Here is a 15,868-nt window from a genome sequence, read left to right on the forward strand (position 1 = left end):
CTTCTCATGTGCAACAGCCGCCTTTTCAAGACATAAACACACACACACCTCTTTTTTTATTATGGCTTTAAGTTATATGCCATTTGATATAACAACACCATTAAATTGCAATAGGAAAACCACAAGCAAAACGTAAATGCACGATATAAAAATGTAGTAAAAAAAAAAGAATCCAATAAAAGGTTTTGCAAAACATTTCACGCCCTTGTCTTAGCACACCATCTCTGATATGACGGTACATGCATGGGGGATTATAATGCCCAAAGTTAGTTGTTGACATTCATATGTGACAACTGTCTGATATGACAATCCAACATGTCATGAATATCCAAAAACATGGGGACACAGGATGCTGCTGTATGCAGAATCAGACCCTCCGCATCTTGCTCAGCATTGTCTGCACAACACAATTCTGCTCTCCCCAACCTATCCGTTTATTGCTCCGTTTCCCAGTCAGTACTGGCTGGTGCCCATTGGGACTGGTAGGGCAGAAGGCGGGGAAACCAGTGGTCAGTGGAGCCAATCACAGGCAGAGCTACCCTCTGACTGGCTGTAAGTAAGAAGGCAAGCAGCTTGGTGGGGCAGTGCCCCTCTTTCCCTAATGGAGCAGCCTCCACTTTCCCCAGATCTTCATCATCTGTAAAATGGGGGAGTCACATTCGAAAGCTGAGGAAAGGCTCCTAGTCTGCACCTCTTGGGCAAGGCTTGCCCAAGATGGACTGGTGGCAGGCCAGAGGTTCTCCACCCCTAATATTGAGGGAAATCATATAGTAAGGGTGCAATCCAACACCCTCAATTCACCGCTCTGATTGAGGTGGAGGTTTCCCTTCACCCAGTCCAGAAGACCTCCACTAGCCTCCGCAGCCCCATGGACTGGTGTTGGTGTTTTCCCACCGGTGTGGAGTTCCTGGTTCCGCCTGCTGAAAGGGAGCAGAAGTGCTGGGTGGAAGTACTGCCAGGGCAAGGGGTGTGTGTGAAGTACTGCTGGGAGACTTCGCCCCATAGCTGGACACTCCAGGAATAGGGAGCGACTATCCACTGGAGCTCAAGCTGACCAAAATGTCACCACTTGATGGCGCCGAGCTCGACTTTGTCCCCTCCAGGCCCTAAGCCAAACAGCTTAATATCCCCGCTCTGCCATTCACTGGCATGCACCAAAAAGGTGTCAACTGTACATCCTCTGATACGTTTCTACAGCCTTACCAAACTCAACCGATGGACCGGTTTCACTGGAGCCTCCGACCCCTACGGTATAGTGGAGCAAAGAAGAGAAACACAAGGCATAAGGGATAATGTGCCATCAAAGAAAACTTGTGTTGGCTTTGCCACAACCACCTTTTAAAACCACCCCCAACCCCAACCCATTACAATCAAGGAGTGTGTGGAGGGGAAAGCCTGGACCACACCAGCTGGCTCCACCCCGGCACACCCCCCATCTGAAAAGTGCTGGGGGTGACCTACAAAGCCCTACATGGCTTGGGTCAAAGCTACCTGAAGGACTATATCTCCCTATAGGAGCCCACCTGGGTTTTGAGACCTTGCAGGGAGGCTTTTCTCTCAGCCCCGCCACCTTTACAGGAAAGTTTGGCAACAATGCAAGGGCCTTCTTGGTGGTGGCTCCCAGATTGTGGAGCTCCCTTCCATGGTAAGCTAGGCCTCTCTGCTTTCCTTTCACTGGAAGGTCTTTGACCACCAACTGGCTGTTGTAGCAGTGTCTTGTGCAGATGGATGGTGTTCTTAATTTTATGTTTGGAGAAGGTTTTTCTGTTTAGTTTTTAATAGGGTTACACTCTCTCTCTCTCTCTCTCTCTCTCTCTCTCTCTATATATATATATATATATATATATATATATATATATACATAATCTCATTTTTTGTATCTAGTTATCTGTTTTGATTTATGCTGTGAGCCACCTTGGATCCTGCACTAGGAGAAAGGTGGGATATTGAATGAATGAATGACTAAAAGAGGAGCATATGCATTTATAGCTGAACATGCTCCCCTTTAGACATTGTGTAGACATTTGCCCTTTGTTTATGAGGCTGGCATGAATGTCCCAATTTCCCAGTCACACATTTTCCAGACACGTAGACTGGGAACACCCTCCAAGAGGGTTATTGTACATGGGAAGTAAGAACCAAGGCCAGGGATGTGGTTGAAGGAGCTGGGGTTTTCTGTTCTATTTCATTTATCTTGACATTTGCATGCCTTGGTCTGGTTCCTGTGCTCCGAGTTCATTGGAGGGTTCATTGGAGGGTGTCTTTTAAACAGGGACTGTCTTACTCTCTTTTCCTAAGAGCATGTTGGAGTGCAAGCCCTCTTCGGTCCTCAAAGCTCCATGTAAACGTAACCTCCAAGGGGGGACTAGGTTGCAACCTCCAGCTTCTGTCACCGTTCTGATCATTCTGCACAATTTGTGAATCTTGCCAGAATCCACGGCGAAGGACGGGCAGCTGCTCTCCCATCGTGGGAGACTTGCAATGTGTGATCACTTATCATAACCATGGTGCCCCTCCAGGTGGCAATAAAGGAGTATCATCAGAAGCATTTAAGATAAAGTGGAATGATGCACCGATGATGCCATATACAGGTGAAACTCAAAAACATTAGAATATCGTGGAAAAGTCCATTTATGTAAGCAATTGTTTTCATTAGTTACTGGAGTTTAATATATGAGATAGACTCATGACATGCAAAGTGAGATATGTCACCCCAAAGTTGAAATTGTTAATTTGGGGTTCTCATCAGCTGTACGCCATAATCATCACAATTATAACAAAGAAAGGCTTGACATATCTCGCTTTGCATGTCATGTGTGCATCATATTAGTTTCACCTTTTAAGTTGAATTACTGAAAGAAATGAACCTTTCCACGATATTCTAATTTTTCGAGTTTCACCTGTAAATGCGCCGCTAATGCAGTATTATTGCAGCAAGGACATGTTGCAGAAGACACCCTCACTCCAGTCTAGAGGGGCCTTCAGCAGCTTAAAAACCCTCTTTGTCACCCATAGGAACACATGGAAAAGCTGTGTGTTGATATGAATAATGAATGTTATAGCATCCACAGTATAGGTTTATGCAGTCTTACCAAATTCAACCGTTGAGCTTCAGGCTTTGAAGGTTTTGTTGCCTGGGGGCAGGGGGGTTGGAGAAACAAGAAAAATACAAAACATGAGTAGGGAAAAGAGTGCAGTTAATGGAATATTATTTAAGCTTTATGCACCCTGACTAGCTTATTTGTAGGTGAGGGTGGGGGGAGAGTTTTAACTGGTATCTGGAGATGACCAATTAATCCCAACTTGGTTCTCTCTTCTTCCAGGGTCACTGTTTGTGCCTTGCCAGAAAAGAAGAAATGCGTTTTGAACAAGAAGATTCATCTGCATACATTTTCCATCTGCTGTGTGTACACCACTCAGTTGTAAAAAATGAACAAACAACCCAAACCCCTCAAAGTGTTTTACAAAAAACAAAACAGTAAAATCAAGAAAAAATTACAACTCTCCTTTAAAACATACCAAAGTTAAAATACTAAAGCAGATTAAAATGGCTTAAGCTTTCTAAGCATCTGGGTAGGCTTGTCAAAACAGGAATGTTGTTAGCAAGCATCAAAAAGAGCTGCACTAACTGCAGCTTCTGGATCAAGTGGAAGGGAAGCCCCACACAGAGTGCATTGCCGTAATCCAGTCTTGAAGTAACCACCGCATGAACTAGGTAGTCTTATCTTATAATGCATATCTTTAAATCTACTGATTTTATTTATATTTGGGGGGGAGGGAAAGGTCAACTTGTTCTTAACATCTGATTATAAAAGGTGAAGGAAAGGGAAAAGGAAAAGACCGCTGGATGGTTAAGTCCAGTCAAATTCAACTATGGGGTGTGGTGCTCATCTCGCTTTTCAGGCCAAGGGTCATGTGGGCAGCATGAATAAATTGCTACTGGCGCACGGAGGACCATGACAGAAGCCAGAGCGCATGGAAATGTCATTTACCTTCCCACCGCAGTGGTACCTATTTATCTACTTACACTGTTATGCTTTCAAGCTGCTAGGTTGGCAGGAACTGGGACAGAGCAACACATCTGATTATATCAGTATTTCAAAAATTAAGTGGTATATACTGTAAATAATAATGATGTATATATGTTGTGATTTTACAGTATGTAAACCACTTAGAACATAACACGAAAAGGGAAATTAAGATGAGCCTGCTGGATCAGGCCAATGGGCTATCTAACTCAAGATTCTGTCCTCACAGTGACCAACCAGAGTGGGTGGTATATCAGTAAATTGTCTGAAACTGATTTGAAGTTCAGATTGCGATGACTGTTTCAGAATGACAATATATCACCAGACAGAGCTTTAAAACAGAGCATTCATGCCCAGCCACTGCAAGAGGCAATTGCTGGGATTGCTGGGTACGCCGGGGCAGTCAGCCCAACTGGAAGATTGCTCTTCCTCCTCCCTCCACAGCCCCAGACCTTGACGTCATGTTATATTGGTATAGCACAATGGTTAGCTTGTGATATATCATGATGTTGATATATCACATCATGTAAAACCTGCAAGCAGGACCTGAGCTCAAGTGCCCTCTCCCCTGCTATGGTGTCCAGCGACTGGCATTCAGAATATTACTGGCTCTGACAGAGGAAGCAGAGTATAGCCATCAAAGTTGGTCTCCATTGATAGCCTGGAACTCTCAAATCCTCTTTTAACGCCATGTAATCTGGTGGCCGCCATGGCCTCTTGTGAGGAGGGGGTGGGGATTCCATAGCCTAACTTTGCACTGTGTGCAGAAGTTCCCCTTGGACCTGTTTCTCCTGCGGTACGTAAGAAGGACCACAAGCTGCTGATCTACCTACCAGAGTCGCAGACTGCCGCCGTACTCTCATGGCGGCTGATTTCACCCCTCCCTTTTGGAATTCCACGTCCGGGCTCATCTGGCAGAGAAAGAAGGCAACGAATGAGGGCAATCTTGAGAGAGAAGTTTGTGTGTGTGTGTGTGTGTGTGTGTGTGTGTGTGTGTGTGTGTGTTGCTTGGGCCACAGAGGTACAGAGTGGCCATGTCTAGACTGGGGACCGAGCACATGTACCTGTGTCCATTTTGATGTGTAAAAGAGATGGAGGTGTTTGGTGAGTCAGAGCAGGAGCAAATGAGAGGTGTGTGCATAGGAGCCAACTCCTGGGGGATCTTTGGCTCCCCAAAATAAAATCTAGTCCAACCCCCTGCAATGCAGGAATCTTTTTTGCCCAACGTGGGGCTCGCACCCCTGACCCTGAGATTTGGATTCTCATGCAGTTGGCTTCATACCACTTTAAACACCCATGGCTTCCCCCAATGAATCCCCACAGAATTAAAATTCCCAGGGTTCCCTGGAAAGAGGGACTAGTTGTTAAATTGCTCAGTGGACTGTAATTCCATGAGAGGAATAAGTGTCTCTGAGCAGCTTTCCGCATCTGTGATAATCTATAGCTCCCAGCATTATTTGGGGGACGCCATGGCTCTTTAAAGCAGTATGGTATTGCTCTAGATGCATAGTGCGAATGGGTTCAAAGAGTGTGGCATGTGGTTGGGCAGGCTGTCTGAAGCCCACTGGGTTTGAGGACAGGATTTCTAACGCAGGGGAGGGGGACCTTCAGCCCGTGGGCCAAATTAGGCCTGAAAGGCTGGCCAAAACAACAGGACGCCAAATTTAAACAGCCGCAAACACAAACCTTGGTGCAAAGCGACAATTGGGAATGTGTTCTAAGCCAGGGGTAGGCAACCTAAGGCCCGTGGGCCAGATGTGGCCCAATCGCCTTCTCAATCCGGCCCACGGACAGTCTGGGAATCAGTGTTTTTTTTACATGAGTAGAATGTGTCCTTTTATTTTAAATGCATCTCGGGTTATTTGTGTGGCATAGGAATTAGTTCATTTATTTATTTTTCAAAATATAGTCCGGCCCACCACAAGGTCTGAGGGACGGTGGACCAGCCCACGGCTGAAAAAGGTTGCTGACCCCTGTTCTAAGCCATGCACTCCTGATAGCTCCTTGGCAGCAGCTCTTGCCTTCCACACTGTTTCTGTTCAGAGCACATTCAAGTCCTACTGCTTTCTGATAGGCTCAAACCTACCTGTGCTGTGTGATGCCAGGAGATGGGCCTGTTGGCAGCATGGCTCACCAGACAAAAGTGTTTCCCAGCCCCTTTCCAACAGTGCAGGACATACAACCTGTTCCTTTCTGCTCCTCTAGGACTTCAGGCTTGCAAGCTCTGTTTTTTTATCAGTCTCCTGAGACCCACTGCAGAGCCCAGGGCTGGCCCAAGACATTTTGGCACCTGAGGTGAACCACAAAACGGTGTCCTCTCCCCGCCAGGGAAGAAGGGGTGAGGAACAATGGGGGGGCATGAGTATCTACACTGAGATCTGCTGCTCCTGTGGATCCTGACACCTGAGGCAGTCACCTCACCTTGCCTTATGGGTGGGCTGGCCCTGACAGGGCCTGATGGGAGTTGGAGCCCAATGACAAATGGAAGGCAGCACCTTAGCTGCCCCTGGGCGAGGAGAATGACTTGTGATAGCAGTAATGTCAATTGATGTGGAATGACCTGCTCCCTGCATTGCCTTCAAAGGTGTGAAAAAGCAACCATACCTTCTCCAGACTGAACATTGTACTGAGAACATCGCCACCCTTTGGTTGCTTGGGATCCACATTAAGCATAGTCTCCGAGATGGTAGATCCACGGATGTTTCGCAGAACAACCTCTTGCTCCTGATCTACATTGAATTTGATGGACCTCACTTCATCGACTATTCTGTGGAGATCAACCACATAAGAAAGAATGCTGGAGACTTGCTTCATCCATCGCAGAGGTGCACCTGGCACCTTCACTATAGTTTCAATTCTATGCTGAAGACTTATCTCCTTAGCTTGGCCTTTGACACCTGAGATATATGTGACTAATAGCAGCTTCCGGGGGGTGGGGAGGGGAGGCCAAGGAAGCAGTTAGGGAGGACTTTACAATCCTCCCTCCCTCTGCTGCACTCCCGGTCCAGTTTGATCCACCCACTTTAGCTGCATTAAAGAAAAAGAAAAAAGTAACAGGATCACAGATTTCCCCGGGACGGGCCATAGCTCAAGAGGAAGGGCCAATGGGGAGTCTTCCAGATGCTGCTGAACTACAACTCCAGTCATCCTGGACCACTGACCCTGCTTGCTTGGTTTGCTAGGAGTTGGGAGTCCAACAAACACCTGGAGGCCACCAGGTTGCCTTACTCTGGCTTTTTGGGATGGGGTCAAGTCAGCTCTTCCATTTAGGAAGTGACATTTGAGGTGCTTCTCAACCTTCAGGAGAACAAGCAAGAAGGGTGGCTGGACTTACTGGTCAATCTCATCCCGGATCACCCGGTACGCCTTCAGGTTCTCGTGGATTGCTTCCAGGACAACGCAGAGTTCTTCGCAGGTGGCTTCGTTCAGGTTGCCCAAGTTTCCAAGGCTAAGCAAATTCTGGTGGTGCACCATGGGTGTAGCACGCATGACCTCTCTTACATGCAGAGGTTCATGGTGACTTGGTTCAAGATCATCATCACTGCCTTCCTGCTCAAGGAGGAATATAGTTAAGTCCCTGTATTTGTTCAGTGTCATAAAATGACAGGGCCACCCCAATCCACTGAGGTTTTTCCCCTGGTGTCTCCCTGGATTGAAATAAAAAAAATTAAAACTCCATTCAACATTCCACCTTTCCTCCAAGGAGCTCAAAGTGGCATACGTGGTTCTCTGTTTCCCCATTTTTACCTTCACAACAACCCTATCAGGTAGAGTCAGACTAAGATGCATTGGATGTCCCAAGGTCACTCAGGGAGTTTCATGGCTGAGTGAGGCTGTGAACCCTGATCTCCCAGGTCCTAATCTGACACTTTAACCTCTATACCACATTTGCTGGCAGCCATGAGAATCACACACCAGAAACTTGGAACCCCGAGGAAGGAACAACCATACAGCTCAGTGGTAAAGTCTTCCATCAAAGGGTTTCCATCGAAGAATTCCACAGGACTGATTGCAAATATTTTTTAAATGGTTCAGACAATATAACTGTGTCCGTTTTATTGATGTTGAAGGGCAAACTGAATAAAGCTGAGAGTAGGGATAGGGCTGAAATTCAGTTCACGTGAAAGTTGAAACTAAGTAGTTTGCACTTTCCAAAATAATATGCAAACCAAAACATAGCCAACTCTTCAAAACTCACACTCCTCTGAATTTTGCAATGTACTTTTCTGGCCGAGTAATGTGTACAAAAATGCATCTTCGAGGGAAATGTGTACCTACAAATGCAAATATTAGTAAAAATAACATGTTTTACATTGGGGGAAGTGGCTAGGCAAAACTCTGTATATTGGGCAAAATTGCATACCAAAAAAAAGTCTATAGTAGGCAGACAAAAAAAGTCTATGTTAAACAAAATTGCATACCAAAATTTGTATATTGCAAAAAAGCAAAATGTGTATACATGCAAAAAAAAGCATACAAAAAAAATCTATATTAAACAAAATTCCATGCCAAAATGTGTATACTGTATTAGTAAAATGCTGGTGAATTTTCATGAGGCCTTTTTTCTTTTTTAGGCTCCTAAATGGAATCTTTCTGTGCCAATTTCCCACCTGGCTTCCCTCTCCAGCCCTTGAATTAATACTCACGTCCATTCCAACCTCGTTCATCGTGAGAGGGAGATGAGCTTCCGACTGCCTCTTCTCTTTGTATTCACTTACAGACCGTTCTAGGTTCGTCGTCACCACGGCCACAAGCAGATTTGCAAAGATGAAGGCCCCAAAAGTGATGAAGATGAAGAAATAGAGAGCCCCGCCTATCTCCAAGGCAAGACCTTCATCTCTGTAAAGGAAAGAAGGAATGCCATCACCAAAGCGGGTGGGTGGGAACCCGTTGCCACTACTCTGAAGATGGGGCCATGCCTCCCATATCCTTTTCTCTCTAGGCCAGGGATAGGGACCTTGCAGGCCCTCCAGATATTGTTAGACTATCATCCCATGACTACTGGCCATGCTGACTGGGGCAGATGAGATTTGGAGTCCAGTAGCATCTGGGGGGCACCAGACTCCTTATTCCTGATCTAGGGCTCTGGTGTCAGTCTGAGGGCTCATCCAGACTAATTTTCCTCTGTGATTCCTAGGCGCAGGTCTGTACTTTTCCGAACTGCGTCCAAGCGCTTCACCCACCTCCCCTACTTCCCAGTGAAGACCAGCTCTTTAACATTCTTGGCCATCCATGGGGAACCCCCAACTGCTGTTTGTTCTGATTCAGCATTAAAGATCAGTTTTTCCCTGGGGAAAGCAGTGAGGCAAAAGAAGAGAAGAGCACTTCGGCATGGACCAGGAAAGCACAAACTTGTGCCTAGAAAGCATGGGACAAAAGGTCTGTGTGGATGAGCCTGGGACCAGCCCTCTACTATTTATCAAATCAATTTTATACTGCTTTTGCCAACACTAAAAAAGGAAACTCCCTCCCCCCCAAAAATCAATTTACATAAAAGAACAAAATCAAGCCAAATGGCCATCAAGTAACAAAAGCAAAAAGTCTTAAAAACTTTAAAATCGGGGGACTTCCGGTTGAGCGCGGAGCAGCCATCAGTCGCAGGTTTTGCTCAGCTGAGCAAACCTGAGTGCGGCAGGGGCGGGGGTGTCTTCTACAGCGCAGAAGACCCCCAAGGAACCCCAAATCAAGAGTTTTGGGGGCATGGTCGTCCGGCGGGTGCCAGAAGGGTGCTCCTCCCTCCCTGGTAAGGCTCTGTTTTGAGCCCCCAAGAGCGAGGGAGTGGAGCCCCGGCACATCGGACATACCGCTTTCCCTGCCTGCGTGAAGCTGCGGTACTGAGGGGATACAGCGTTTCAATTCTTCCAAGTAAAATAAAAAATGGACAAATGGACAAATCTGAAGATAAAACTGTGAGTAATTTGACTTGATTTGGCTTCGGAGGGGATTCTAAAAATGGAAGTCAATCCCTCTCCGCTGAGATTAAGAGACAGTGCGACTTTGTATCTGAAGCTATTTTCAATGTGATTGAAACAAAGAAACTTTCTGTATGTGTGTTTTTAGTTTTAAAAGTGGATTGGATGTATTTTCCTGCTTCCTGGAGGTCCAGATGGAGCGGATATTATAAATCATATGGAAAAAAATGGCGTAATAATGCAGTAGGACCTACGCAGGAGTTTATTATACAGTGGAAAGGAGCAACCAAGCATACTAAGACTCAAATTCTAGACTTTAAGAAAGCCGACTTCAGAAAACTTAGGGAAATGCTGGGTGAAATCCCATGGACAGAAATACTAAAAGGGAAGGGAGTTCATGATGGTTGGGAGCTTGTTAAAAAGGAGATATTAAAAGCACAACTTCAGGCAATACCAGTGAGATGGAAACATGGAAGGTGCCTAAAGAAGCCAGGGTGGCTATCTAAAGAACTTTTAATTGAGTTAAGATTTAAAAGGGATATGTACAAAAAATGGAAAAAGGGGGAAACCACCAGAGAGGAATTCAAACAAATAGCCAGTACGTGTAGAGACAAAGTCAGAAAAGCTAAAGCACAGAATGAACTCAGGCTTGCTAGAGAGGTTAAAAGCAACAAAAAGGGCTTTTATGGGTACGTCTGTAGCAAAAGGAAGAACAAGGAAACAGTGGGGTCACTTAGAGGAGAAGATGGTGAAATGCGAACAGGGGACAGAGAAAGGGCAGAACTCCTCAATGCCTTCTTTGCCTCAGTCTTCTCCAAGAAAGAAAACAATGCCCGACATGAAGAATATGGAACAGATGATTCAGCAGGGGAAACACAGCCCAGAATAAGTAAGGAGGTAGTACAGGAATACTTGGTTAATTTAGATGTATTCAAGTCTCCAGGGCCAGATGAACTACATCCAAGAGTATTAAAAGAACTGGCAGAGGTGATTTCAGAACCACTGGCAGTAATCTTTGAGAATTCCTGGAGAACAGGCGAAGTGCCAGCAGACTGGAGGAGGGCAAATGTTGTCCCTATTTTCAAAAAGGGGAAAGAGAGGACCCAAACAATTACCGCCCAGTCAGCCTGACATCAATACCAGGAAAGATTCTAGAGCAGATCATTAAGCAAACGGTTTGTGAGCACCTAGAAAGGAACGCTGTGATAACTAAAAGTCAGCACGGGTTTCTGAAAAATAAGTCATGTCAGACTAACCTGATCTCATTTTTTGACAGAATTACAAGCCTGGTAGATGAAGGGAATGCTGTGGATATAGCCTATCTTGATTTCAGCAAGGCCTTTGACAAGGTGCCCCATGATATTCTTGTAAAGAAGCTGGTAAAATGTGGGCTAGACAATGCTACCATTCAGTGGATTTGTAACTGGCTGACTGACCGAACCCAAAGGGTGCTCATCAATGGCTCCTCTTCATCCTGGAGAGATGTGACTAGTGGGGTGCCACAAGGTTCTGTCTTGGGCCCAGTCTTATTCAACATCTTCATCAATGACTTGGATGATGGGCTTGAGGGCATCCTGACCAAGTTTGCAGATGACACCAAATTAGGAGGGGTGGCTAATACCCCAGAGGACAGGATCACACTTCAAAATGACCTTAACAGATTAGAGAACTGGGCCAGAGCAAACAAGATGAATTTTAACAGGGAGAAATGCAAAGTACTACACTTGGGCAAAAAAAATGAAAGGCACAAATACAGAATGGGTGACACCTGGCTTGAGAGCAGTACATGTGAAAAGGATCTAGGAATCTTGGTAGACCACAAACTTGACATGAGTCAACAGTGTGATGCAGCAGCTAAAAAAGCCAATGCAATTCTGGGCTGCATCAATAGGAGTATAGCGGCTAGATCAAGGGAGGTAATAGTACCACTATATTCTGCTCTGGTCAGACCTCACCTGGAATACTGTTTCCAGTTCTGGGCACCACAGTTCAAGAAGGATACTGACCAGCTGGAACGTGTCCAGAAGAGGGCAACGAAAATGGTCAAAGGCCTGGAAACAATGCCTTATGAGGAACGGCTTAGGGAGCTGGGTATGTTTAGCCTGGAGAAGAGAAGGTTAAGGGCTGATATGATAGCCATGTTCAAATATATAAAAGGATGTCATATAGAGGAGGGTGAAAGGTTGTTTTCTGCTGCTCCAGAGAAGCGGACACGGGGCAATGGATTCAAACTACAAGAAAGAAGATTCCACCTAAACATTAGGAAGAAATTCCTGACAGTGAGAGCTGTTCGGCAGTGGAATTTGCTACCAAGGAGTGTGGTGGAGTCTCCTTCTTTGGAGGTCTTTAAGCAGAGGCTTGACAGCCATCTGTCAGGAATGCTTTGATGGTGTTTCCTGCTTGGCAGGGGGTTGGACTGGATAGTCCTTGTGGTCTCTTCCAACTCTATGATTCTATGATTCTATGAAATAAATTGTTGTGACTAGCAAGCTGAAACTCGACCTTGAGATGACAAAGGGAAAACGGTCCTCACAGTTTGTAAAACAAGCTTTGGAACTTTTGCAGCAAGTAGCCGTGGGAATCAACAGCATTGGGCAATTGGCAGAAGGACTGAAGTCAACTTCACATAAAGAATTGGAGATTGAGACTCCAGAGGATTTTATACCAGAACAGAAGGAAAAGGAAGAGGGGAGTACTGACAATGCTGAAAAAGAGGAATTGGAACAGGACACACCAAATGGAGTTCTTATACAAGAAGATTGTGACAATGTTAAAGACTGGTTCCAGCTGCCATTAGATTGCGAAAAGACTACAGGTCTGCGACTAGATGGACAGTTACAGGACTCTGTTATTTTTGACTCATGGGGCGGGTTTTTCGAAAGGGAGGGTATAGGGTAAAATATTTGAATTTAAAATGAAATTGTATCTTATTATGGTTATGACAATTGGATATGGACACTGCGATAACGGACAATGCTTTGAAAGACAAATTCTGGGACCACAAGGGAGGGAGGAGTATGAGTAATATGGAAATTTTTGGTTAAGATAATGAGAAAATATAGAAGTATTCTGAGGCGGTGGTAGAGAAATGTTAAATAGAAAAAATGATGAGATGGATTCTAAATTAGAGTTAAAGTTAAAAAAAGCTGGAATTATGTGATAATTTGGAAATCAGTAAGGGGGGGGGAATGAGGAAGTCATTGTAAGAAGTAATGATTGGAATTTAATTAACTGGCCTAGGAAGAGGGTCAGCTCCACACTCTGATTTGGAAAATATGTGGTTAAATGTAAAATGATTTTTGCTACCTCTGTGAGAGGGGTTTTTTGTATTTGTTGCTCCCCTCGGTGGGAGAGGGCGGAGTCTGGAGTGTTTAACCATGTATTGTATTGTATTGGTTCTAATTGATTTTTTAATTGGAAAATCCTATAAATTCTTAATAAAAATAAAAAATAAAAACTTTAAAATTGAAAGAAGCAGAGTTAAGGCCTTCAGTCATCTCTTAATGAACATCAAAGTCACACAGGAGGAGAATGTTTTCACTGCCAGCCTAAATGCCATCTGGGATGCATTTAGAATGGCCTGGTGAAAAGAAGACAGGGCTCCTGTACCTTTAAATTGTTTAGAAGAGAGAATTTCAGCAGATATAGCTTGCTATTAAATGTGCAGAAGCCCTGTCCCTCTTTTGTAACAAGCCACCATCAATGGGGGTCAGGGGCACCAACTTGAATAAAATATGGGGGGAGGCAGGTAAGCTCCGCCCCACATAATTGATCACATGACACAGTGCACACACACCATTTGAACAGCAATGCTCATCAACTTGGGGGAGGGTGGTCCCCTCAAATATTTTATTGTATTATAATATATTAGAATACAATAATATATGTGAAGGGACCACTTCAAATATAATATACCTTGGATCCCGAACGCCTTGCAACTCAAACGTTTTGGCACCCGAATGCCGCAAACCCAGAAGTGAGTGTCCCGGTTTGCAAACGTTTTTTGGAACCCGAACGTCCGACGCGGCTTCCACTGCTTCCAATTGGCTGCAGGAAGCTCCTGCAGCCAATTGGAAGCCGCGCCTTGGTTGTCAAATGTTTTTGGAAGTCAAACGGACTTCCAGAACGGATTCCATTGGAGAACAAAGGTATGACTGTATTTATATATTACATAATATTATTATATAATGTATTATAATATTTTATCATAAGACCCCCCTCGGCCCCTAGGAATTGACTCCTATGATGGGGGCAAAAACCTGGCTTCTTTGGCAGAAATGTCAGAATCCATGATCACCATTATTTGCCATGTGAGGCCACTGCCCCACTCATATCTAATGATAGGGCCAGTCCTGGTTGGACTAACCTAGTCTGGGTCCCACCTGCTGGCTTCTTCTAGGATTTCTTCTGATTTTAGTGGACCATAGGGGACAGTAAACTTGAGGAAGGGCTTGGTAGAAGGGCACCTGCTTTGTACACAGAAGGCCCAGGGTTCAATACCTGACATCACCAGGTAAAGCTGTAAGTGTCCCCTGCCTGAATCCCTGAAGAGTTGCTACCAGTCAGCATAGACAGTGCTGAGCCTAACATGGCTGCAACTCAGAACATCATTTATTGGCATGATGCCCTTCCTCTCGTTTGGAATGAAGAACCAGTTGTTGGCATCTGTCTGTCTCTGGGGACAGTAGAAGTGTGCACCATCAGAAGTAGAGTCAAACTGTTGGAGATTTACAGCACCTGATGTGGCTGTAGAGACCAAAATGGGAGATGCATGTTTCACTGCAGCTGGGGCAGTTGCAGGCATCTGGTTTCACTGCTTCCTCTTGTTTGGAATGAAGAACCAGTGACCCTTGTTCATTGTGGCTGAGCATGGTGTGCAAGCTACTCACGCAAAGTCATCATATATGTTGATCCACCCATCCTGTGTTATGCAGATGAAAAGGGAGTACAAAGCAGTCCCCATATTCCCAAAATGATTTGGGACCATGCTTCCAAAGAGGGTAACGCCAAACACAGAGAAGACCTGCAAAAGGACAAAGCAATAGTGATGTAAAAATAAGGGAGGTTCCCGGGTTTTATTTGCACTAACATATGCATTTCTAGGCATACTTTACCCTAGCACTGGCGTTTTTGTACACATTCCTCTGCTGGTGAGCTGCACTGAAAAACTCAGAAAAATGCAACTTTTTTTTGCTCTTGTTTCAGTTTGCGTATTGTTTTGCAAAGTGTGAATTGGTTCGGGTCAACTTCAAAGCGAACAGAACTGGTTTTATCACCCATTCCTACATCATACATATGCCTGGATTGCCAAGATGGAAAAGAAAAGACAGCGGTGAAAGAACAGAATAAAGGAGCACTGAGTGGGTGCAGGAAGATGTAGGAGACGGAAGGGATCTCAGTTCATTCCCATGCACCGGAACCTGACTTCAGAGGAATTTGACAGCATCTCACCAGCATGATGGCAAAAAGCAGGATCATGATGTTAGCCATGTCAGGAATGGACTGCAGGATCACCTGGATCATCCGTGCCAGACCAGTCACCATGGTGCAAACATGCATCAGTCTCATGACTCTGGAAAGCAGAGGAATAATAATAATGATGTGCTTGCATTTAAAGCTCAGGGGCAGAGCATACAGATTGCATGCAGGAAAGAAGAAGAAGAAGAAGAAGAAGAAGAAGAAGAAGAAGAAGAAGGAGGAGGAGGAGGAGGAGGAGGAGGAGGAGGAGGAGGAGGAGGAGGAGGAGGAGGAGGAGGAGGAGGAGAAGAAGAAGAAGAAGAAGAAGAAGAAGAAGAAGAAGAAGAAGAAGAAGAAGAATTTAATATTTATACCCCATCCATCTAGCTGGGTTTCCTCAGCCACTCTGGGCGGCTCCCAACAGAATAGTAAAAACACAAATAAAACATCAAATATTAAAAACTTCCCTAA

General features: G+C 45.0%; 1 protein-coding gene across 1 annotated transcript in view; it reads right to left on the reverse strand.

Annotated features, from left to right (window-relative positions):
- Window positions 1-15,868, reverse strand: part of CATSPER4 (cation channel sperm associated 4) — a 40,534-nt gene that overhangs the window by 12,888 nt on the left and 11,778 nt on the right. The window contains exons 6-11 of the mRNA XM_033158696.1: window positions 15,392-15,512; window positions 14,830-14,963; window positions 8,675-8,867; window positions 7,363-7,577; window positions 6,633-6,795; window positions 4,862-4,939 (exon numbers count right to left, since the gene is read on the reverse strand). Coding sequence (XP_033014587.1) covers window positions 4,862-4,939; window positions 6,633-6,795; window positions 7,363-7,577; window positions 8,675-8,867; window positions 14,830-14,963; window positions 15,392-15,512 — 904 coding nt within the window. The remainder of the gene's footprint in view (window positions 1-4,861; window positions 4,940-6,632; window positions 6,796-7,362; window positions 7,578-8,674; window positions 8,868-14,829; window positions 14,964-15,391; window positions 15,513-15,868) is intronic.

Source organism: Lacerta agilis, chromosome 8, assembly GCF_009819535.1.
Source record: "Lacerta agilis isolate rLacAgi1 chromosome 8, rLacAgi1.pri, whole genome shotgun sequence".
In the NCBI taxonomy this organism is placed as follows: Eukaryota; Metazoa; Chordata; class Lepidosauria; order Squamata; family Lacertidae; genus Lacerta; species Lacerta agilis.